The sequence below is a fragment of the Phoenix dactylifera genome, unplaced genomic scaffold (genome assembly GCF_009389715.1).
Source record: "Phoenix dactylifera cultivar Barhee BC4 unplaced genomic scaffold, palm_55x_up_171113_PBpolish2nd_filt_p 000512F, whole genome shotgun sequence".
Taxonomy (NCBI): Eukaryota; Viridiplantae; Streptophyta; class Magnoliopsida; order Arecales; family Arecaceae; genus Phoenix; species Phoenix dactylifera.
In genome coordinates this window covers 217,272-244,228 of record NW_024067926.1, presented here as the reverse complement: position 1 = coordinate 244,228, position 26,957 = coordinate 217,272, and the positions used below count along the sequence as shown (strand labels likewise).

Below are 26,957 nucleotides of genomic sequence, written 5' to 3'. Positions count from 1 at the left end.
TTAATTCATTGCGTAAGATGTATTTCTTTAAAAAAGAAAACATCTGATGTATATTCCTTGTTTCCTCTATGCAGGCACATGTACTGCACCCGCCTAATTCTATTAGCTTGTAGGAAACTTTAGCAACCTTTCCTTGTAGTTGCCAGCTGGTCATGACTTAAAAAGACATTTTCCCGTTCCCCACCACCCGTGCCGCAAAGGACCAATCTACCCGGCTTCTGTTCTTCCAAGCTTGCACTTCCACAAATACCCCTTGCTTCGTGGCCTCCCATCTTGCCCGCCCCTCTCTCTCTCGCTCTCTCTCTCTCACCCCTCCTAGCTTTGTTCTGCCTACTTTGGCAATTACCGGATCTCCATCCTCCAGGTTGCCGCTCTCCTGCCCCTCCTGTTTTACCAAAACCACCTTTCCCAGCCTACCACCCTGCCCTCTTGCCTACCCTCTTATCTTCTTCATTAGTTCTCTTGCTGCTTTTCATGGGTTCCTGCGTGTCGTTCGGATGTGCTTCTATGTCCTTCTCAAGTCTCCAAAGAAGAACTACAGGCTGAGGGGCCCCTTTTTTCTCTCACAGCACTTGGAGTCTTTTGCTCTTCCCTTATCCTGTCTCTTTGATAAAGTTTTTGTTCATAAGCCATTGGCTGTTCTGGGGCATTGCAACAATGAGCTACTGATGAAAGGTCCCTTTTTTCAAGAAGCAATAATGAACAAATAATTGGAGCATGGCCATGAGGATTTCTGTTAATTCTTCAACTTGCTGACCCCTAGGATGAGAAGCCAATCCTATCCCTCCATAACTTGTAGTAGTACACAGTTTTCGTTCGGTCGGTAAGAATTCCTGTTTGGTTTCTTCCTTTTTTTTTTTTTTGATTGTTTTCACTTGTTTAGAATGGTTTTATGAGAATTAATGTCGTCGTGGGATCGGTTACTGGGTTCTTTGGAGCAGGCCTTTGGAAGCGTTGAAGGTGTTGGTGGGGATGAGATACTTATTCCCATGCTTATGCTGATCCATTAGCTTCGACCCAAAGTCGTCGGCTGCTATATCCAAATGTAAGTCTTGCATAAAAAATAAAGTTTTTGTCCTTAAATTCGGTTATTTATGTGATGTTGTGAATGATATTGTTAATTAGCACTATATTTTGTAACGTTTCATCTAGCCCTATATGAAAATTTAACAAAAGGCTAGGAAAAAGAGTTTCCTTTACTGGAAATAATTGAAATTAGAAAAGTGGAGTGTTTGCATGGATATCAGTAAGGATTAAACATAGTAGAATATGGGCCCAACTCATCCTATATATTACACACAGCAGCTGTGTTGATGAACTGATCGGGTTTAACTTAATTTCGATTCATGAAGAATGGTTGCCCATCATTCTTAGGAGTGATGTGGAGTGAATTTAAGTGTTTCCATTCTGTTCCATCTTAGCTGACAATCTGTTGTAAGTTTAGTTCAGTGCTACTGTTGCTGCTGTTATGGTCATGCATTTTGAGCAGGTATTATTATGGGTGAAGCAGGGTGACAGGGATATGCATGTCTCGAGTCTCATTTGTATGATTGTATCTTTTGAGAACATTGCCTTCCAACCCATCCTTCCATTCTGGCAAACCGCTTCCTTTTTGCATTTTAATGGCTGGTTGGAAATGCACATGGCTTGAAGTGGAGAAAATCGAGGAAGACAGTGGGCCTTATAGATTTGGAAGAGAGGGACAGAAAGGGAAGGAAATGAAGTAGAAAGGGGAAGTGGAGTGGGGATTGGGATGGGTAGCAGGGAGAAATGGAAAAGTAATAGAAATAAGGGTAGTTAGCATGGGTCTAGGATGTCATATTTGGAACATAATTGGATTTTAGATGAAAAACTGGATGAGCTTGATCTCTTGCTTCTGGTATTGCGGCCCCTATAACCAATGATACGATGTCGGAGTGGAGCATGGGAAGGCTAGGCATGGCTGCTTAGCTTATCTCCTCTTCAGATACTTAGTTTAAAACTTCAAAGTTTCTTTCTTTTGCTTGGTTAGAAACTAATGCTTTGGTCCACCAGCAGATTCCACTCTTACTAGACGGATACATATATACTACAACTCCACCTGAATGACTGAAACCAATACACCATATCTAATCCTGAACAGTTGCATGATAAGCCATATATTTGACATTGGAAGGGTGAAGACACATTTAACAGTTACAAAGCTTTACGGGCACCCAAAGAAAAACTTCTGAGAACAAAAAAGCTGAATTGGTGCTTGTACATTTGCCAGTGGTATGTCTGAAAGAAAAATCTCGATAGTGCAACATCATGTAGAGTAAATATTTCGACTATTCTGTATGATATTCTACTCTTTTTCCCAAATACATCTACTTTGGAGTCTTTCCAGTTCATATATCATGTCACATCAGTTAGCACTCAAGCTGTATGACCGATCAAAGCTTTGTGGCACTTCTACATTATTGTAGATGAGCATTAAGGCCATTGACCATATTGATTCCAGAGTTTAGCATGTTGTGTTTGAAAGGAGAGACCTTATGTCAATGGATGCTTTTTGTTGCACTGCATCGTTATGTCAGTCTGGAAATATTTTCTTTGATGGATAAAGGTTGCCATTCACTTCTCCAAATCTTTGAGAAGGCTACAGTTGTTTTCATAAGTCTGTTGTCCACAACTTTAGTGGCCAACCCCGATGTAGACCTTTGCTTTGTATTGCAGAAAACATTCGCTAAATGCATGGAGAAATCTCTATCTCACCCAGACCATTTGGTGGTAGCCTCTCACATGTATTAGAGGTACTGTTCTTTGAGAGGGAGCAGCTCCAAGATCATAACATACCCTTTCAAAGTCTGTGCCCTATTAGAGATGACTGCATTTCGGGGAAGTTCAAACTTTCATCACCTAAGGATGAATTTATGCCCGATAAAGTCCCTAAAGATATCATGCCTTCTACAAGATACAGTAATGTGATGTGTCTAAAGGTCAGTACACATTTCCAGTTTCAATTTGCTAAAAGGCCTTTGCGTTCATAGGCTGCATGCTTGAGCGTTCTGTAATTTTATATAATTGCCCTGTTTGAAATGGCTTTAATGATCAAAATAAACATCAAAAGTGTATATACTAAGTATTTTAAGCTGACCATACATACGAACAGGAATATATCTGGTGCATGCAATTGCTTCTTTTGTTTATTTTAAACACAAAATATTCATGCTTTTCTTCATCTGTTGTCTGCAATAATTCATTTTTATCTTAGTCTTCAACACTGATATGTTTATATAATGAACTCTATACCTGACAATGCCTAAGCTTCTGAATAAGAGATTAGGCCATATGAGTGCAATCAAAGTGACAAGTACTGCTAGCAATTGTTATAGTTTTGTATTAGGGGTTTTTTCGGTGATATATTAGGTTTTGTTTAACCATGCAATAAAGATATAGCAGTCCTCAAGCAATTGTTTCTCCATTTATAAGAAGGCTGCAGGCGCACAGCTCATACGAAATGCACATTTAATTCTACCTTTGGGCACACCAGAAACCAAGGAGAGCTATAAGAGTCTATGCAGAGGGGATCTATAAAGACTTAGGATAGGTATAAATTGCTGGAATTTCAGGTTCAGACCTAAATTTTCAATAGAACTAATCTAGAAAATTAATATTTTTGAAAAACATATGTAATGACTGGCTATTATCTAACCTAGGTTTTAGTATTCTAGGGCTTATATTGAGCTTTTAAGGGTTTATCCAATTGAATAACTCAAACCAAGTACATGCTGGAATTTTTTAGAAAATCTGATATCCATATGACCAAAGGAAAAATCACATGGAAAGTGAAACTCATAAGAAAGATTAATAAGAGAGACGAATAAGAGACAAGGGAGCAAGATCACGTAAAGAAGAATAAAGAATTGTCGGATCAAACATAAAAAACCAAAAGCAAAGAGAAAGTAAAAGATAATAGTGCACTCGTTTCGGGATGTCCATCGCAGGATGCACCACGAGAACAAAAAAAAAAACTCCATTCTTTCATTCACATTCTGCATAAAACCTGATTACATTACATCCGGTATCTAAATAAAGAAGGAAAACCCTAACTAGACTTTTGGAATTCTTAAAATACCCTTCATAATGCAGGTTACAGTAGCATGACAGTGGCATGAACGATAATCATACAGCATTTATTTTTCGACTAATGGGTGATGTGGCTTCTATTACTAAGTCATGCCATGCCATCATCTTATCTAATCATCTAGTATGGTTTTGAGATTGTTTATCTCAGCCCTATACTCATTGAGAGTTTGAGACCCACCAAAACTAAACAGAAATACAGCAAATTGAAAAATAAAACTAAACCCAAGAGAAATCCCTGAGTCTGCCACCCTCTGATCTTGGTCTCCATCAGTTGCTTCCATTGCATAAAAACTGGCATCATGTTCTTGAAGTTAAAGCTGCATTGGTTGATAATCTAACCGATGGTTAGTTAATGATAAATGCCAATATATGATGTCACATGATGCTCCCAATAGAACTTGAACTCCAGCTAGCATGTGATCCCAAGAAATATGATTGTTCTTCACTAAAATAAATCTTGCTTTGCTTTGAATCTGCCCACCTTTCATCAATCGTGAAGTTAGCTTTGCTCGTCAGGACATCACCTTGCATGAAAAAAGCATTATCAAAATGTAATTCTTTTTAGGTTAGCTTCAATCATGTCAGCCATCATGTTCTTTAAATTTTGGAGGATCAAAAAGAGTAATTTTCCCAATTTGTTTATCCTTCCCGAACGTAGCATACGACTCACCGTTGTATTGCGCTCTTCAAGTGTGCCTGTTCTCCCTTCTCCCTTACCATAGCAAGTCTTTGTGAAATAACTTCCGATAGAAAGAAAAAACAAGGCGTTAAGAGACGCTCCTGGCCTAACACTAGACACTTTAAGATCCTTTTTCAAACCTGCACCCATTTCAAACATCTTTAGGAAATTTAGCTTCCAAACAGCATTGTTTTAATGTATCAGTAATAGATGTCACCTTTTCTTCTAACACCACATTAGAGTCACTGAAATTCATATCCTCATCATCATTTGCTTCATTAAGCTCTTCCTTATATTGTGAATCTTGTGAAGCTTCTTGCATGACTGTCTCTTCCATCATGTCTTTTGGATCCTGTACATTTTCAAACTTTTGCAGAAGCTCCTTCTTCTCTTCTTTCAATTCCACAGCCACACAAGTGGGTTTGATGCTCTCTTTATTGGCCCATGTCCCCAGTTGATGCGAAAACATTTTGTTGTGACTGTTAACTGAAATTACCTTTACCCTTTTTGCTTCTAATTATATCTGACAATATCTCAAGATATTAGGTTCTTGGCTTCTATGTACACTTTGTTTTTAGCAACAGTTTCCTTGTATAACCAAGACTGTTTGCTTAAGTGGATCCTTGAAAACTAAGAAGTTTCTTCCACTTTTGCAAGATTTTTGCTTACAGTCTTTGTAGAAATAGGCTGGTCATATTTATTCCAATGCTGAACAGTAAAGAGTTTCTTGTAGTAGGTAGCGATTAGCGAATACCTCTCTTTAAGAAATTTCTTTATCTCTTCCGAATTGACAATAGGAACTCGGCCTCAACAAATCATCTGATCTTCTGTGCCTCTGCCATATGTAACCTCGGTCTTATAGTTTAGTCCTAGCAAAGCATACTCACATCTGATCAGGCATATTATACCGGTCGAAGCAATATTCCGAACCTGCAATCTAGTCTAGGAACTTATCTGGTTCAAGTTCGCTAGTAAATGTTCATCAATGGCATGCTCATATAGGCATTGTTGATTGTTACATTTGTTCCATATATTGGATCAACTATTATGATAAAACATTATGGCATACTGAAGGCTCTGATACCAAGCTGATGTAGGGCAGTCTGTGTGGAGGGGACCTATAAGGGTCTAGGATAGGACGGAAGTCTAAAGGTTGCTGAAAGTTTAGGTTCAGACATGAAATAGAACTAAATTAAAAAATAATATTTTTTGAATAAACTAGGTAATGGATGGATATTATCTATCCTAGAGTTTAGGATTCTAGGGCTAAACTTGAGATTTTAAGGGTTTATGCAATTAAATAACTGGATTGCTTGCTGGACTTTTTTTTGAAAAAATATGATATTTGTATGACGAAAAAAAGAAAATCTCATGGGAAGTGAAACTCGAAAGATTAATAAGAGAGACAAATAACAGACAAGGGAGCAACATCAAGTAAAGAAGAATGAAGACTCATGGGATCAAACATGAAAAACTAAAAGCAAAGGGAAGATATAAGATAGTACCAGATTCACTTCGGGACCTAGGAGTCACACCGAGGTTTGAAGGCCTCACACTTCCGTTATATAAGAACACCACTAGAAGAAACAGAAAAACCTCATTCTTTCATTCATATGCTACATAAAACCTGATTATGTTACATCCTATAATTAAAGAAAAAATGAAAAACCCTATCTAGACTTTTGATCTTTTTAAAATACTCGTCATAATGCAAGTCATTAGGTCTGAAAACAGGTCAGATAAAAATCCGATCGTATTTGCTTGCATGTCCGGTTCGGATAATTCTGGTATTCAATCGGATCTGGATACAAATTTGGATATCTTGTTATTAAATACTTTTTGGATTTAAATTCAGATATCTAGTAAAAAAAATCACTAAAGTAACCATTACACCCAAAATTCAAACCACTGACCTTTCAATTGGATGACAAACTCTCAATCATTAAGCTACAACATTCATTCCAATTTTACATTGGTAGTTTATACAGGTATTCAAGTCATTATATAATCATTTGACATATAGTTTGATATTTCATATATTAATCATTATTTTTTCATAAAAAATCTTTTCTCTTTGATAAAATGAAAAATGAATAAGCTTTATTTTATTTTTATGATATTTTCAAAAGTTTATTGTTAAAATATTTAAAAATAAAAGCTTCTATGTATTTTTATATTTATATATAATTTTTTACAAGCTCTCTAGAAATAAATAATTCAGGATTATTTTTATCTATGCTGTAATTAAAGAGTAATGAAAGTAATTGATGCAAAAAATTTATTAATGTACATATATATATATATATTTATTATGTATCTAGTCCGAGTTGGACTAGTGGCTTGGATCCTTGACCAGGTCATTCTCGATGCAGGTTTAATAACTGGCCTTAGATTCTTAATTACCTGTGTCTCGCATGTGATCTGCATAATAAATTCTGTTTCTTTTATGTATGATTATATAATTAATATGAGTATTTATTATGGCATTCCGCTAAAATCCAATTTATATCCGAATAGTAACCAACTTATATCCAGATATGGATAGAAAAAATATGGATATCATTAATATCCGACTTATACCGTATTTGTTTAGAATAAATATGAATATGCTTAATATCCAATTCATATCTTTATCCACTTAGAACAAATATAGATACTAATTTTAGTATCCGTTTAATTTTGATATCCATATTCTGATTTACCAGCATCTGATCCATTTTCAGCCGTAGTTACTCTTCATGGTTATGTAGCATGACAATGCTGTAAACAGCAATCATCCAATATCTATTTTTCTATTGACCTATTGATGGCTGATGTGGCTTCTATTATTAAGTCATGCCATGTCATCGCCTCATCTAGTCATCTAATATGGCTTCAAGATCATTTAATATCAGCCCTACAATTATTAAGACCTACTAAAGCTAAACATAAACAGAAATGAAAGATAAATACAGCAAACTGAAAACTAAAATTAAATCCAAGAGAGATCTCCAAGTCATGTTGCCTTCTGATCTTAGTCTTTACTAGACTCATATACCTATTCTCAAGTATATAGGAAAATGTCTGTTGGCTTTTGCTTTCTAAAAAGAATACATCAACAAATCTCAACATATGTTCTTATCTAAGAGATGAGTACGTATTCCTGCCAATTTGGGAAATTGAAGGTTGATTTATTCTTTTGTTTACATGAAACTATAAACTATTCTCCCTGAAGTACAAGATCTTTTTTGTTCCTCAGACTTATCAGCAGCATGAAATATCAATTTGCAAAACAAAAAAAATTATATGCCATATATGTTTGACTTGACATATTTGTTCCATTGATCCTTTTCGATAAACTTTTATATTCTCTAGATTACCCTTTGATTATGAACTATCATGTGGCCAGATCTTATGTGTTAATAATTGTTTTCTATACCATGACATTTGCAGGGCTAAATAGTTGCTAATTATGTCAAGACTAACATGAACTAGAACTCTGATTTTTTTGGAACTTATAGGGCTTGGTTATTGATCATTTTGGCATTTATTTGCACCAAGATTCGGCGTATCGGTACCGGACCCTGTACCGATGCCACACTATCATAGTGTCGGTACGGTACGGTACGCTATGCAGTACGCCTGGTGTACCAAGTGTTGGTATGCCATTGGTACCGGTACGGTACGGTATGTCCGGTATGATACGGTACGGCATACCATGATTTGCATCCTAGTTCGATGTTCCGATGTTGGATGAAGAGTTATGGCTACCACAAGATTTATATATTAATTTTGTAGAATGTTACAATTCTGCATAGGTGGACTGTCCTACGTCTGCGATCCTAAGAACGAGTACTATTGTATACGATATGCAAGAACAATAGAATTGGAGAGAAAAAAACTTTTGTTAGATAATAAAATTATGGCAACTTGTATGAACTATTGACCTCTAAATTGGATAATTGGTGTTATGTTGTTCAATCTATAAAGCGGACAAATGGTGGAAAAAACTTTGATCTTGATATTTGTGAAATCAGCCATCATGATCTGAATATCCAATCACAAATAGAGTCCACATGTTTGCATACAGGCTCATTGAATTATTAAAAATGCTAGAACCATGTTGAACCACAAACTTAAAAACCACCAACTTTAAAAGTCTATGACCACATAAAGTTTCCAACCTCGCCTTGATACCATGTAGAATAGTACCTTCCTACATAGGACCATCCAGTGCCCAGGATCACAAAACAAACACCACTATATACAATATGAGTGAAGAATAAAATTGGAGAGAACAAGAAAACTTTCATTAAAATATAAAAGTATTACAAGTTAACCGACACACTATTAATCTCTCTCCAAAATAAACTGAATAAATATTCTAAGGATCAGACCAAGTACGACCACTAGACTCCACGACTAGATTCAATACTAGGACCAAAAGCTTTATACCGGACTTACACAAACCAAGAGCCAAGGATGCCCCACCTCTCACAAGGGATACTCCACTTCAAAAACATTAGAAGCATGGAGGCATATGTTGGTCTAAAACTAGGGTTCCAGCATTATAGGTGGACACCCAAGTATATATATTGGACAAACTATCCTAACAATAAAAATCCTACTCCTATTAAACCAAAACTAATGTCAACACTTGCCTGGGATGTCACCTAATTCTCTCAGTCCTACTTTGTCTAGGACTCTAATCCTTGCTATTGTATAGGGGCCCATGCCATATCCACTCATGTACTAGAATAGTTGCTTAATGCTATACTCCTATTTCAACAAGAATAATCATAAAAAAATAGGAATTAATTCTAATCTGGCTGGGATACGCAATGACTCTCAGCAGATTCTTGTGCTGAAACTGAAAGTTTAATATAATCTTGCCTGCAGTGGCCTATGTGAAAGTAGGCCCAAAGTCTTTTCTAGTTATATATTTTCTCCAGTGAAAAAATTTGAATTTCCTGCAGTTTCTATCAAGATTGAAAGCATCAGCATCAATAACTAGGTTGGAAGCACAGCAAATGGAGATCTTTAATCTAGCAATCTTTATCTTATGGATCCAATGCAATGAAAAGTTATGTGCATATGATTCAGTCTCTAGCCAAAATTCTGAAGAAGGATTTTTATGTGGCATTTATGATTCTGGGAAGCCTCAATACACTATTTGAATTAAAACTTAAAGTAGGAATGAAAAATCATCTCACCTCTGAGTTTGTACTTTGTAGTGCCCATTGCCTCAATGTTTAGGATCACGAGGATCAACTTAGAGTTGACAAATTCTAGTTGATGTAGATCCTTGTTTGCAATGAACATTATCTTGAAAATCTGCTTGTTGCCTGCCTTGTTATTTCTTTTCTCAACTGAACTTTTACTTGATACTTTTCAAGGTTTGTAGAAGCGTTTCTTGCATTCTCTTTTACTTTCCACTTCTTTTCATGATTCTTTCCTCTATGATTTTTCATTGATAGCATTTTATCTGACAATAACCTTATTAAAATCATCAAATTGAAAAGTTCATAGCTTCTTGCTAATTCTCTCTTGTAACTCCCTTATAAACTTCGTGGATGATTGTCCATTGGATCCCCAACACATTGACCTTTGTTTGAAATTATCTGGCTTATGCTTGACTATTTGTTCAAAATCTTTATGCATGTATTGCCCCTTTATTCAGTCTTTCTTGTGGCATGTGAATTCATATTGCTTTTTAGTCACAACCAACAATTTTGTTGCTATAGTTGGACTTATTAATGTTACACTCAAGGAAGGTGGAACCGTCTCGGTTCAGGAGGCATCGAGCTGTATCGGTGGTAGACCGGGATGGTTCCAGCAATAAAATTAAGAAACCTATGAGCAATGAGAGAGGGAGAAGGAAAGAGAGGAAACGAGAGAGAGAGAGAGAGGGGAAGAGAGAGGGAGGAAGGGAGGGAGAGAGAGGGAGAGGGCGGTGGTGAGTGATGGCCACCGGAATAGAGCTGAGGAAGAGGGGCTTGGGCCCCTTTTCCTATTTTTTTTTTGATTTTTTAAAGTGAAGTTGGATTTCACTTAAAAAACTAAAAAAAATAGAAAAAGGGGCCCAAGGCCCTATTTCCTTTTGAAACAGGGGCTTTGCCTCTATTCCGGCGGCCGCCGCTAACCACCGCCCTCTTCCTCTTTCTCTCTCTATCTCTCTCTCTTTTCTCTCTTTTCTTCTCCCTCTCCCCCTCCCCCTCCCCCTCCCTCTACCTCTCTCTCTACGCCACGCTCTCCCTCCCTTCCTCTCCCTCCCTCCCTCCCTCCCCCTCTCTCTCTCTCTTCTTCCTCTCCCCTCCCTTGCCGGTTTTCCTATCGGTTCACACTGGAATGACACGGCATGGGGGTGCATCGTACTGTATCGGCAGTCTACCGGCATGGGTGCCAGTTCTAGTACTGCGGACCTTGGTTACATTAATTAGAACCACCTGTTTATAGCAAGGACGACCAAGATTAACATGCACAAGCAATTGTGTCAGATTTCTAGCCAGTTATCCAATATGTCAACACCCACAAAAGCACAACTTCATCATATATAGGGACATGAGAGATTTATAGGTGAATGCCTTTCATACCTAATGAATTTGTCTTGACCTTGTTTATGATCCTCCCATCCAAAAACTGTTTTGTACTCTGGCTGGCTTATCCTCCTAATGAGGTGGTGCAGGCAGTCATACACAATGTTGTAATTGTATGTAATGACTTCCTTTATATTTGCTGGTATTTTTTTGGGCAAAACAGTGGAATGACCCACAATTCATCTCATTGATAGAATCAAATAGGTTAGAAAAAGAAGAAGGAAAAGAGGGGACCTTGAGAGGCTTCTGGGAAGGAAAGGAAAAGGTCCCTAAGCAAAGTCTGTTCAAGCAAACTCACACCTACAGTCAGTCAGCTACAAAAGACTCAATTATCTTCCCCTAGACAGCAAAGAGCCATCAAACAGATCCAAATACATTTTTACAATCTTGCTGCTATATGGAGCTCTAAGTTAACCACCCAATCAACATCTAGACATCCAAAAAACAGAGGGCCTTCCACAATTAAAAAATGAAAAGAACTGGACGCCGGACCAAATGGAGGAAGACAAAGCTGGCAAAAATAAGCCACCGGCTGTCCTCATCTTCTGGCAGCTCCAATTCTAATTTTTTACCGCCAGCTGGGCCTTGAGGTTCGATTCCTCCTCTTCTTCTTCACGGCACCACCTTTGCCCATTGAAAGGCTAGCATATCAATAGCTTCCATTAACTCTGGCTAGTCCTTCCTTTTTGTTTGAAAAACCTGTTCTCATGCTCCCCCGAGAAACCCTACATTAGTGCTGCCACTTCCTATCCCAGTCCTTTCTTTTATGCACATTTGCTAGTCAATTATGAGTTTGGCATACTGCTTCAGTTGGGCAAATCATCCTTAGGAAGGATCTCCATCATCCATTGTCACTGTATTCCTCTCTACAATTCAATAGGTTCCATATTTTAACTTTGAATCGATAGTATTGACTTAGAGGTTTCTAATCACGATTGCAAATTTTGACCCCTTTAATTGGGTAATTCTAAATTCTGCACCTAGTTGATTCAAACAGCTAGATGATTCTATGGTATAGCTTTCTCCAGTATGCTTAAATAAAATATTGGACTAAGCAAAAATTTTAAAAAGAAAAAAAGTATATACAATTATTTTTTGAAAGATGAATGATCTAATCCCCTCCTGTGTAATAAGTATCCTTTTTTGTTACTAGGGTTTCCAATTGTCCTACTAGGAATATATACCTTATACTAGTAAGGAACAACAGCATAAACAGTTAAATAGCAAGTTGGCACAAAATCAAATTATTTATTACTTCAAATTTTATGTTCCAATAAGAAAGCTTGCACGTTGTGAGTATATTGGTTGATGTTTTAATTCCATAGTCCTAAGGAACTGGCTCTTGGCCATCTCTTTCTTCATGCACTTTGTGAGGCAAATTTTCAGCTCCTAAATGTTTAAATGTTTTACTGTCATTAAGGCCTATGAATTACATTAATTCATTGCATAGTATTACCGACTATATATCTATCCATCCATCAAATTAATTATCTGTCTATCCATCAAATGGTCCGATAAGCATCGAAACCAATTTGCTGCCAATTGAGATTGGTACAATTGTCATGTTCAGAAAAGAGTCTGAATCCACTTCATCCAGACCTTGAATGTTTGTTCTGCTCTTAAAAAATTTCATATTTGTTAAATTAGTATAATATGGCACCAAAGTAAAGGATGCTGATGTTCCAGAATAGGTTAAATTGTACGTACAGATGATGAAGAAATTTAATGTTTTTGCTTCTTGATTCTTTGTTATTAATATATATGTCTGCATATATAGACATATCTATTTATCTTTATGTCACCTTTCGAGGATGTGAGATTAAAGGCTGGCGCTTTATCTGGCACTTTATCAGACCATCAAATGGTTCAGTAAGTATCGAACCCAACTTGCCGCCTATTGAGATTGGTATAATTGTCATGCTCAGAAAAAGAGTCTGAATCTGCTGATCCAGATCTTGTATGTGTGTTATGCTCTTAAAAAAAATTCATATTAGTTAAATTAGTATAATATGGTACCAAAGTAAAGGATGCTGATGCTCCAAAATAGGTTAAATTGTATGTTCTACGTACAGATGGTGGAAAAATTTAATGTTTTTACTTTTTGATTTTTATACATATGTATTTCTGCATATATAGACATATATGCGGAAGGCTTTTCTTATTCTTCAATAAAAGCCTGGTGGCTATCTCTGCCTTCCTTTCATTTGAAAGCAAAAAATGCACAAGGGTTTTCTTATTCTCCTTCACTGTGGAATATCATTCCTATAAAGGAGGTGCATACATATGCATGTGTTCTCTATATACAAAGAATGCTATCTCGTGTACTTTGCTGTGAGAATATCATTAACAATTAGGAGAAGTTTTGGATTGACTATTATGCTTTTTTGATTCTGAAACACACCATGCTCCATTTTGTATCCACATTCATGGAACACTAATTCATTCAAATTAATGCATATGACTAGCAAATATTTTGAGATTGCGTAGATTTGGACATTATGGTTATACAGTGACTAACAAATACATTGGCATGTGCAGGAGAGTGAAAAATCACACACTAAAAAATCAATAAGCATCAAAAGTCTTCAAGTTTTTCTCGAAGATAGTTTGGTGGGTCTTAGTGAGGATGGTGGTCTGTTGTAAAGGATCTGCTCTTAGCAGATTATCGAAGTCCAAGGATCAACAAGTTCAGCAGCCAAAGTATTATCAACCACAAAATTCTAAGGGTTGTGGGAAATGGAGAAAGAAATTTCTATTTTTGGGGATCTTACTTGGAGTTTTGGTGTCTATTTGGATTTTTTTAAGCATGAATGCAAATATTATTGCAAGGAGGAAGGAGACTCTTGCAAACATGTGTGATGAGAGAGCACGGATGTTGCAGGATCAATTCAATGTGAGCATGAACCATGTGCATGCATTGGCCATTCTGGTCTCTACTTTTCACCATGGAAAAAACCCTTCTACGATTGATCAGGTTTTGTTTACAAATACATCTCGTCAGTGTATCTAATTTTTTTTCCCATTATTTTCATAATATTCTTTTTTCTAAAAGATGATGGTGTTGTTTAAGTTGTGAGTTGAGAAAACAAGTACAGCATTATTTATTATATTATTTGGAAGACCTTTTCTCTTTTCCATGTAGTGTACACTGTAACTTTGTGAAAACTTGAGCAATTGAATTCTTTTCAAATTTTATATCTAGATCCTTTTTCATTTGCTGAATACTACTGATGTTATGTTAGTCTAGTCTCCACAGTATTAACTGAGTCACATGGAATCGAATTTATCATAGCAACAGAATATGCATGAGGAATACTTGTTCATCTGATTGTCAGTTTCTTAATAAATACTTAAAACTGTGATTGCTATGTGTATATTAAAGTCCATTATGTGGATTCTTTCTGCAACATTGAACATCGCTATGTAGAATCTAACTTACATAACATATCTTTTCGGGGAAATTGTATTTTCACAGTAAGGAATTAGGTCTGATGTTATCATGATTTTGGAAGTACCAATAGGTACAAGGTTATCAGACACCTCTGTGATTAGAAAATTAAGGGGATATCTGAGCTATTCTTACCTTTTCCTTAACTTTCTTGCAGAAAACATTTGCAGAGTATACAGCCAGAACGGCATTTGAAAGGCCACTGACGAATGGTGTTGCCTACGCTTTAAAAGTACTTCACTCACACAGGGAGGAATTTGAGAGGCAACATGGGTGGAAGATAAAGAAAATGGAAACTGAGGATCAGTCCCCTGTTCAAGATGACTACACACCTGAGAAGCTTGACCCTTCACCTGACCAAGATGAATATGCACCTGTTATATTCTCTCAGGAAACTGTGTCTCACATCGTGTCCATTGATATGATGTCGGGGAAGGTGAATTCATATGTTTATCATCTTGTTTCGTCCATCTTATGTCTATAGTACATGTGATTTATGTACTCTCTCTGGAATCTGGATGCTCCATGTTTATAAACAGATTCGTTTGTTAGCTAACAAAATACATGACAGTTGTACATAGAATCCTAACTACCTTATACATGAAATCATGCCATGACCTTCATGTATGTATAATCTCTTCTAGCAACCTTGCATGGTTTGGTTTCTCAACTGATGCAAGAAGACTAAAAGAAAGATGTGGCTGTTTGAGTGTGATTGATTTTGATATATCCAATATGACACATATTCATTTCCTTTGTCCAAAGCAATATTTCACCAAGGAAATATTTTAAAAGATTGGTTTCATGTTGAAATCAATAGCAGGTGTTTTAGTCACCCTTATTATATAAAAATGACATAAGGATTCTCACCAAGAAAACAAAGTGCCTCTAAGGGTGAAAAGGAGGTGCTCTTTATAAGAAGTTGCGTCACTTTTGCCTGCTAATTTGAGAAAAGAAAGATTATGTAAGAAAACAATGAATCTAGCAATTTGTAAGGGGAGAATGCCAATTAAGACATTCCCAAATTTCATTGCATGACCTCTTTTTGAAAGACGATTAACAAGTGGCGGTATGGTTGGGATTAGGGTTTTTTATTAGCCTAATAGGGAATAAGGCTAAAAGAGGATTGGGTTACATTAACTATATCTAATAACTATTTTCTAATAAGATATGCACATGAATGCACAGGCACTCACACACACAGAGAATCCTATTAGTAGGATCAAGGCTTTATCTATTAGTGCAAAATAAATGGAACATTAAAATTGATAGTCCATATTAAAAATCATTTTTTTAAGGCATTTAAACATTGTGTAAAGAAGGAAAACAAATGTTTTGTAGAGTTCCTCCTTACGCATCAAGTGCTTGCAAGATTAGCTATTCTAATGAAACTATGCAATGTTTTGATTTAAAATATACTTTAGTTTAGAAGCATTTAAATTAGTGGAATTTTGGCTTTTATGTGTTTTCGGATATCTAGACTATGATCAATTTTGTGTATTCAAAATCTGTATGGTCTACAATATGTTTTAGTGCTTTCTTTTCTCTATATATTGTCTCTATCTTTATAGATTAGTTACATATACAGACCCCTCTCTTACATATTTGGAGATTGTCCTATAAAATTTGAAATGGGTCCTATTCTTTGAATAACCGACAGGCCTTAACCTGAGGTCAATGACAAAATACTTTCATGATCTCAAATGTCAAAATGCACTTAAGCAAACTGATCACCTAATTCCTTATGAGGGTGATGAAGGAGATCAAGATCTCAACCCCAGCATGGGTGGTGTTCAGGTGCTCAAATTCATCAAGAGGGGCATCAAATAGCACAACTAACTTTCTAGAAGCTTCATATGGCCAAAAGGAGAGGCATGGGAAGTGATGAGAGATATGGGCTATAATTTTGACTGGTGAGTGCACCAGTTGTGATAGATAAATGATGGTAATTTGGTCAGATAATATAAAGAGGTTAGTCCCAATAGGATACTTGGTTAGTATTTTGTTATAGATGATGGAAACTTAAGTTGGTTCTCTATTGGGGAATTTCTGAGATCAGAGAGGCATTAATTTGCAAATATGTAAATACAGGTCGTTGTATGCAATTGATATAAGAACTCAATATTTTAGCAAACTGGCTCCATTGGTACTGTCCATAAATTATTTAATGAGTGCATGGGCAACAGACTTCCAAAACATATAATTTATTTTTTCTCATATCTACTACTGTAAATCATGGTCACTGGAGTACATACTCAAGTCAAGACGATCATCATTGATTTTTATTGATAGGTTTAAACCATAATCCATCTCAATCTCTATGTCTATCTATCTAAATATTTATATCTGTGCATGTACGCATGTATCTGTATTGGTTTGTATGTACATTTTGGGGATTTGTATCTAATTTTTTTTAGTTTTATATTATGGGCTGTTAACAGGTTGAATATGAATAAGAATTTGGCAACATTTATATTTATATCTGCTTCTAAAAACTGATACAGAGACCAATACAAATATTAATCAGAAAACTAAAATTTATATACATATTTCTTATGAACATCTAGAACTACCTATAGGATAAGAGAAGTATCCATGTTGTTTAAGATATATTCATATTTGCAAAATCAATTTTTCTTTAAATGGAGACACATATAAATCAAATAATTAGATTTTTATTTTTATTTGAAGATAGATACAAATGAGTCAGATATTACAGGATGGGGGAAATCAATAAAATCTATTTAAACGTTGATTTTAAAGAAAACAATAAAAAATTAGAAGTAAAATCTAAAGACGTCATAAGGACAAAAAATGAACCATTATATCATATGTTCATAATGGTTTTTACATTTGTAGTTAAATATCTGGACATCTGTATCCACATCCAAACAATACTCCATATCCTTATTGGGGATATTTATGATTTATACAGATTTAAGATTAGGTGTCGTATCGATAAAGAAGATACCTTTTGAGAACCAACATGATGGTATGAATATGTGCAGCCCAAGTGAGAATTAAGTTTTTTGGAACTGATTGTGATGGTGTGGCATGGGTGACAAAAGATTGAGAAACCTAGGTAGGAAGAGTGGCTTGAAATTGTGTGGAAAGACAAAATAGGATGAGATGAAGACCTAAGAAAGCCTAAAGGTAGTTTTGAGGAAGTAGTTAAAAACGCTTGCATTACATAAGGATATAGGCATATAGCACTTGATAACATGTAGATTCTTTTATGAAATCAATGAGAAATAGATGATGGGAGATGGGTTGTTGGTAATATGTATGTTATACTTAGATTTGATATTAGTCCTATATGCTAATATAAACTTATTTTGCTGCTCTAAATTATACAAGCACTTGCCTTATGTGTAAATTTCACATATGCAGATATCCGGACTAAAAAAGTAACTAATGCTTTCAGGAGTAAAGTTTTTTGACTTTGTTGATGTGATAATATGACTTCTTGCAATGTATTGAACCTAATCACTTTTTTTTGACATTGTGCTCAGGAAGACCGTGACAACATATTGCGAGCAAGGGCATCAGGGAAAGGGGTTCTGACGTCTCCTTTTAATCTTTTGAAATCCAACCACTTAGGAGTTGTGCTTACGTTTTCTGTATATAATGCTGACCTTCCTCCAAATCCTACTCCAGAAGAGCGCATTGAAGCTACTTTAGGGTTAGTTGCCTGCCTGAACATGCTGCGAGTAGCTATATGCTTTTTCCAGTTGCAAAAAGGAGCCAATAATTAAATAGACATCTTTATAACCTTGGAAAATATTGTTTCGGACAGATACCTAGGTGCATCATTTGATGTCCCATCTTTGGTGGAGAAGCTTCTTCACCAGCTTGCCAGCAAACAAACCATCGTTGTTAATGTGTATGACACAACTAACTCGTCTGCCCCTATTAAGATGTATGGCCCTGATGTCAAAGGTGCTGGAGAAATTCATATCAGTAATGTGGATTTTGGGGATCCACTTCGTAAGCATGAAATGCATTGCAGGTATCCATTCTCATTTCTAGACAAATATCTTGCACCGTGGAGAACTATTTTTACCTTATCCTGAATTTAGTTATCTTAATGTCAGATTCAAGCATGAGCCTCCACTACCTTGGTCAGCAATAACAACCTCACTAGGTGTTGCAGTGATTGTTTTGCTTGTTGGTCATATATTTTTATGCAGCATTAAACCGCATTGAGAAGGTGGAAGATGATTATCGTGAAATGAGGGAGCTGAAAGTTCGAGCAGAAGCTGCTGATGTAGCAAAATCACAGGTGATCTCTCTCTCTCTCTAAAGTCATGTTTGTGAAAGTTACATATAGAAAGTGAGATTAGCTGCTAGACGTATGTCTCAGTTGTGGCTTTATAAATCCTCTTTCTTTACTTGGGAAGTACCTTTGGAGACTGGAAACTTGCACATAAAGGAAGAATTACATGCTGATTTTATCCTCTAGCAAGACTATTTTCTCCAATGAATCACATGCTGATTCTCTCTTTAGTTTTTCCAATGAATTGTGTATATTTGTTTTTTGAAAGTGCACTTCTGATTTTTGTTATTAATTCTCAAACTGACATGCTTTATCATGTACTGTAGTTTCTGGCAACGGTTTCCCACGAGATCAGAACTCCAATGAATGGTGTCTTAGGTCGGTTATTTATGTGCAAATTTTGTTGAATTTGATACTCTGTTAGCCTTGTATAGTTGCTTTTCCACTGCTTACGTGAGAAATGGCTTTTATGAAAAAAGAAAAGGTAATCAGATGCTTCTGCCAATTCAGGTATGCTACAGATGCTGATGGACACAGAACTTGATGCAACCCAACAAGATTTTGCAATGACTGCGCAAGCTAGTGGAAAAGCTCTAATAGCTCTGATAAATGAGGTCCTTGATCGGGCTAAGATAGAATCTGGCAGGCTTGAGCTGGAAGCTGTTCCTTTTGATGTTCGTGATGTTCTGGACAATGTGCTGTCTTTATTTTCTGACAAGTCACAGGGAAAAGGCATAGAGGTAAAATCCGACTTAAATTGCTTTAATTTTAAATGCTTTTTCACCCTAAATTGCTTTTGATATAATTTGGTGTTTATATTTTTTCTTTTGCATTTTTGGTTCAACCAGTTGGCGGTGTATGTATCTGATCGGGTTCCAGAGGTTCTCATTGGGGACCCTGGGCGGTTCAGACAGATCATCACAAATCTCGTTGGAAATTCGGTGAAGGTTTGGTTTCACGTTTGATCTCATCCTTCATTTCATTCATATATTCTACATTTGTATAAGATTGTTCACGACATGCAAAAGTTGCCTTACTGCTGCATTATTCTCATGACACTAGAGAATGCTTTTTAAATTTACAATTTTTGCGTATTATGTAAATTTGCAAAAGTTGCTGGTGTTAATATGCAGCTACAGGTCACATGATCATGCTGGTCTTCTATATATATGCTGACTTTTTAAGGTAAATTATAAAGTTGTGTGGATGCATTGGCTCAAGTAATAGGAGTAGGCTGAGTGCTCAATGAGCATTATTCTATACCACTTACTTTTCTTGTGTTTTCCACTTTTAACATTTCATCATGCATAACTTACTAATGCAAATAACAAGTGATGAGCCTGTCTTACATATTTACCTGTTTGCTATTATCAATTCTGGTGCATACATATCTTTAATAAGGGTTAATATGGACCATCGGCTGTGGATTATCCTTGACAAGGTTGGCTTTCATATTATAGGAAAAAGGAAACAACAACGCCTGGTCCAGTTTGAATGATACAAACTAGATACTCCTGCATCTTTCCACTTTTAATCCCTGCTTCATGCAAATGGATATAGGAATTGGAATCTGAGATGTGCTAAGGATCATAATATGTCTATTTACAAAGGAGGGGGAAAAAATATGATGCCACATTATGGAACCTGTATTCTGTATTTTGATTTTCTTTTTGATGATGTTTATGGAAGTTGTATATCATCTGGGGATATATAGAATTAATTAGCACAGGATTAGATGCTGACAAGTGTGTAATTTATTTTATGCATCTATCTTAAGAGCAAAGCATTTTGGACCATATCAAAATTGAAAAGTGGGTAACTCTTTGGTAGGTTCATCATAAATAAGATACTCTTTGGAGCAAACTGTTGATATATAATATTTGATGTTTGGACATGCCCCCAAAGAGAGAGGAGAAAAAAGAAATAATAATGAGAAAATAATTAATATTGCAAATTAGCACCTTCCTAATCTTAGAGGGTGGGCCTTCGCGCAATGGTAAAGTTGCTTTAATATGATATGGGTGTCATGAGTTTCAAAACATGGAAACAGTCTCTCCATATGTAGGGATAAGACTGCATACATCTAGCCCTCCCAGGCCCTACAGTGTTGGATGCCTCGTGCACTAGGATGACCTTTTCTTAGCACCTTTCTGATCTTCATGGAATCAACATTTTCCACTATTACTATTGTGAACCATCGCTGCTACAAACTCCTTTTACATGTCGTATCTTAAAATTCATCTTCCTCGTTTTCTTCTATATCATGCTTCTGTTTATGTATCTGTGCATGCATGCATTGGACACATTTACGGTGCATGCATGCACTGAATTCATACGTGCATGCATGTATGGTTGAGTTCACTGAGAATACAGCCTTTACTACAAAAGTGTGTCAGGTGAAAGTCTGACATGAATTTGCAAGGATTTGACCCATACCTTCTGTAATGTTTATATGTAAACACCAGAGACACAATTCAACATGGATATGTTAGGGTGGCTTGCATGTCTCGGTAAAATTAATTTTCATGTGATATGTAATGCATGGGATACCAGGTTGCCTCTCCAGAAAGTCATAAATATTTTTGTACAACCTTTGATGATTATGATGATTATCTTCAGGTAAATACGATGGAAGGTTTCGTGTTTCTTACTACTGATGAAGCATATGTTTTGCATTCTTTTTATTTATATGTCTATTGTTCTATTGTTAATTTGTTTGTACATATTACAGTTCACAGCAGAAGGGCATATATTCGTCTCAGTGCATCTGGTGGAGGAAGTTAAGAGCTCATGTGATGTTAGCAATCGAGTCATAAGAGATACTGAGGATGGCACAGACACGTCATGTAATACAATTGAGCGGATCTCACATAGTAGATAGATGGAAAAGCTGGGAGAATTTCAGGATGTTTCAAGTTTTCAACAGAAGCTAGCGATGCAATCAACTTGTTGGTGACGGTTGAAGACACTGGTGTGGAATACCTCAAGGATGCTCAGAGCCGTATTTTTACACCTTTTATGGCCACAGCAGACAGTTCTACTTCAAGGACATATGGTGGGACTGGATAGGCTTGAGCATAAGTAAATGTTTAGTGGATCTAATGGGTGGGGAAATAGGATTTGTTAGTAAACTGGGGATTGGTAGTACCTTTTCTTTCACTGCTGTATTTCAGGAAGGGCGGAAGAATTTAGGGGATATGAAGAGGCATCATCCTGACACCCCTGTGTCAGATTTCCAAGGAATGAGAGGGTTGGTAGTTGATGGAAGAAGCATACGTGCTGAGATCACAAAGCATCATCTTCAGAGATTAGGGATACATGTGGACATTGCCCTTAATTCAAAATCGGCACTATCTGGCATATTCGAAGCCTGCAATTTAAGGTAGGTTTCTTTATGGTGATTACAAGAAAAAATTCCTCCAGAGCTCATCTAATTCAATATTTCATATTTTAAGGCAATATGCTCGTAACATCTTGATTGCATGGATTTCTATTATTTAATACTTACATGTTAAAATTTCAAAAACAGAATATTACATATAAATCTTGATGTTCTCCTTTTTTCTCTATTTTTATTCTTCCCCTTCAATTTGTTTTTCCTATTGTTCTTTTGTTTTTGTTTGTCAAAGTAAATTATCAATAGTACCAGATCACAATATTTTGTCACTTCGCATTTTTTTGGAAAAAATGAAAGCTGTGATATTATTAAAAATTCCTGCAATCAGGTATTAGAAAGTAGAACTTCCAGCTTCCTGACATCTTGTTTCATCTTATAGTAGTGCTTTTTAAGAGCCAAATATGTCCTTGTAATAGAATAATCTTAAGGTTCAATATCTTGGAATTGGAATAGAAAGAAAATAGTGTAACTCAAGGTTCTCCGTCTCGGTACCAGATACCGTATTGGTGCCATACTAGCACAGTGTTGGTACGAATTTTTTTAGCGTATCGAGTGTCAGTATGCCACTTGTACTGGGTACCGGACCGAACTAGTATGGTACGGTACGTCCCATACCGTCCTATTCGGCTAGTACGGCATACCTTGGTGTAATTTTTGAAAATCAAGCACAACTAAGTTGCATGATTATGTATTCTTTTGGTGATTCTTAAAGTAATAAAGAGAACCCAATACACATGATACCGCATTTGTTGGAGCTCCCCAACAGATTATTTCCAGTGTTGTTAATTCTTATCGTATTGTTACTTTCCCAGTGGGGTGGGGCATTTGGACATGGTACTTGTTGACAAGGATGCTTGGGGTGGAGGCTCAGTATTGCATTCCCATGCCTTCTTGCAGAGCTTGGGAAAAATGGTACAATGAAACCACCAGAACATCTTCCGAAGATGTTTTGTTGCAACCTCCCTAAGTCCCACGGAGGTTGATGATTTGAAGTCGGCAGGATATACTGATACTATGATGAAACCCCTTCGCCCAAGTATGATAGCTGCTTGTCTTCGAAAAGCACTAGGCGAGGAACAAGAGACGAAAAGAAAAAGGACAAGCCATGGCACTTCAAAGTCTTCTGAGTGGGAAGCAAATCTTAGTTGTCGACGATAATGCAGTCAATCGCAAGGTTGCTGCTGGTGCTCTGAAGAAATATGGAGCTGGAGTTACATGTGCAGACAGTGGGAAGGCTGCTACTCAGATGCTCCAACCTCCTCACAAGTTGATGCTTGCTTTATGGATGTTCAGATGCCGGAGATGGATGGGTATTCTTCTTCCTTTTCTTGTTCATGAGATGGATTGTAACTCAAAAAAATTCCTTTCTAGTTTAGCTAGTCTGTTTGAACAGTATGACATTGCTGAAATTTCTGATTTTTTTGAATATTGCTGGTCACAGGGGGGGGGGAGCCAATTCATGGATTGCTGGGTTTATCATTTCTATGGACCTTGTCCCATGTTTTGCTGAGATACTAAAAAACTTTGCAATCTGTTGTTATTCTTCTTTTATGTCTTCACTTGTTTTTTGCAACCTGGTTAAAAAATAAAACTTTTCTATGGATTTGGAGAACTTTCTTTATCATTTCACAACTTGTTATGGATTTTTTTGGAATTTTATTGGATTTTTTCCATTTTAAAACAATCATTTTCCACTATTACAGTAATACAGTCCTCTTATTTCTTAAATCTTTATATGTTCCTTTTCCAGATGAGCTTGAGTGCTAAGCACTTCTTCTTTCCTTATCTACATAAAAGGTTGACAATCCTCTTCTGGAGGGTAGCTACTATTTTTTCAGCCACCAGATCTAAATCTGGATGGTTTGAAGTTGGTAAAAAGCTCTATCAGTACTGATGTAGCATTACAACATAATTCCATAATTACTGGTGTTATTGGGCTGAAATTTAAACCACTAGGTTAAAATCCACCAGCTAGGAAAGTGGAGAGGAGTGTACACCCTCTTCTTGTAAGTGGAGGGTATCCATGCTTTTTACATTATAAGACCATATTGTGTGTTAACAAACAATTTTCTTATTGTCATCTATTTTGATTATTCAACCATCTACTTTGAAAAATTTGACTAATGGGTGTATACTCCATATTTGTTTTTTTTACTATAACTGTCAAAATCATTAATAAGATGATAGATATTAGTCATTCTTTCATTGATTTTTTGATAGGTTCGTATAGTGTATATTTTCCTCAGCTTTTCTTATATCTATCTTTAAATTAAGTACAACTTTTGCAGGTTTGAAGCGACAAGACAAATCCGCTCCATGGAAACTAAGTGAATGAGCTGATTAAGTCTGGAGAAGCATCTTCTGAGAAGTTTGGCAATGTTGCCCATTGGCACATACCAATACTGGCCATGACGGCTGATGTAATCCAGGCAACATACGAAGAATGCATACGATGTGGTATGGATATTATGTGTCGAAGCCATTTGAAGAGGAGCAAATCTACTCTGCTGTTGCACATTTCTTTGAGTCTGATACACTAGATTCAGTATCATAGGAGCTATTGATTGGAGATTGAGTCTGGTTTTTTCGCTAGAGCTCTTAATGATTCAGGTGTTGAATAGTGACAAGCAGAGCATGTCACAGGAAGGGCCAGAGAATAGCATTTCATCAAACTTAGCTGTATTCTAATGGGCTTCCTGATCTGGTAATTCATCTTTTACAGAATTTCTTTTTTCTTCATTATCTAGACTCGAATGGTAATAGGCAAATGCAAAAACAATAATATAAACAACTCTTTTCATGAGGTCATGAGGTGATGGTCCCTTGTCCTACATATACAATTGTTGCATCACATAGGCTTACAGTGCAAAAAGCATAAATTTGAACGAATGATTAATCGAGTCTTAGATAACTTATATCCTGTAATTCCCAATCCATCGTACATATAGCTGTAGACAAAACCTGCATTCCATCGATATGGGCTGGTCTTAACATACCCTTGCATTTATTTCCTATACAAAATTGAATAAACAGACAATGTTAGACCATGAAATGAAGGAAAGAAATATCCTTTTATCTGATTGATTTTGAACTTGAACACTGAAAACTGGTTGATTTTCTTTGAGGCAAGAGACAAATCCACCTAATTTATGGCTTTTGAGACCACAGCTTTAAGAAGCTGCAGCTTAACTTAAACTTAACTAAGCTTTGATCCCAAATTAATTAGTCGGCTACATGAATCCTATTCCTTCATTTGGCTCAGTTTAGGACTATAGTTTTTGAAAGATGTTGATATATCAAGTTCTTCATTACTACATCTTAGGTGATTTTCGGTATATTTCTTTTTCTCTTCATTACTTTTGCATATATCAAATCACTCCTTCATATTTGTGCATCCCTTGGCCTATGTTGTACCATATCCAAACCATCAAAGTCGTTCTTCTCTTAGTTTTTTTTAGTTGGTGCTACCTCCACCTACTTTCATTTCTTACTCGAACTTTTTTTGTATTACCACACATCCATCTCAACATTTTATGTCGGCCACACATCTTGTGCACAAATTATTTTCTTACTGCCCAACATTTTATACCATAAAGTATAGTTAGTCGTATGGCTATCTTTTAAAATTTTTCTTTCAACTTGGTAGGTACCCTAGGATTATATAATATTCTATTTACACTTTTTCATTTCATCCAATCTATTTAATCCTATGGATAATATTCTCTTCGATCTCCCCTTCTTATGAATAATAAATACAGCTATTGGATGGTCTTATGAGCCATAAATAGGGCAGTTGTATGAGCACAAAGATGCTGACTTCGAGAGTCACGCTCCTGCTGGAGTGTCTTATTTGCAAATAAAGTGTCAGCAGCTGTAATGTTACTTGCTTAATCAGATCTTCTCAGTAAATCTGTATATCCAGGAATGCACAACTACCAGCTTATATGGCGGGGTCTATGGAATTCAATGAGTATCGAACGAGAGCACTCTCACAATGTAATAGCAGCTGATGTCTTCGCACCCTCAGTTGTGTGATTATTGTACAAAGTTAAGAATCTGCAATTTATTCATTCATATGTTTTGAAGTGCGGCATTGTAGATGGTCAGTATCAAAATTCTTGGAGATATTGTCTGTTGAGTGTTGTACATCGATATGCAGGCTATAGTTTTGACTGACCGCAGGGGAATGGAATTTCTTAGTGTTGTATGCTACGATGAGATACGACATACTGAAGCAGATGTTCTTTTTTCTTGAAGTTCTCATCTCCTTTGTAATATGAAATAAGTTCCTTTGTTCTATTATGCCTATGATTGTATATTTTGTAAACAAGCAGCACTTTCATGTAACATATATATATAATATATATATATATATATATATTATGAAATAAGAAGTGATTTCTTATCCTGGTTGTTCTATGAGTAGTATCTGAAATATGGAGAACAGTTACATTTTTCTTGTTTTTTTTTGA

At 36.2% G+C, this 26,957-nt stretch overlaps 1 protein-coding gene across 1 annotated transcript; it reads left to right on the top strand.

Annotated features, from left to right (window-relative positions):
* Window positions 1-208: 208 nt before the first annotated feature.
* LOC103696272 (probable histidine kinase 5) lies at window positions 209-26,890 on the top strand. The gene is given in 22 exon segments (XM_017840404.3): window positions 209-823; window positions 942-1,045; window positions 13,903-14,338; window positions 14,970-15,248; window positions 18,325-18,494; window positions 18,609-18,821; window positions 18,907-18,991; window positions 18,993-19,094; window positions 19,415-19,466; window positions 19,599-19,828; window positions 19,937-20,035; window positions 21,820-21,945; window positions 21,947-21,993; window positions 21,995-22,152; window positions 22,155-22,470; window positions 23,298-23,553; window positions 23,555-23,750; window positions 23,753-23,795; window positions 24,774-24,808; window positions 24,811-24,948; window positions 24,951-25,189; window positions 26,408-26,890. Coding segments are annotated over 19 exon segments (2,982 nt in total). The 5' UTR covers window positions 209-823; window positions 942-1,045; window positions 13,903-13,990; the 3' UTR covers window positions 25,040-25,189; window positions 26,408-26,890.
* Window positions 26,891-26,957: the final 67 nt, after the last annotated feature.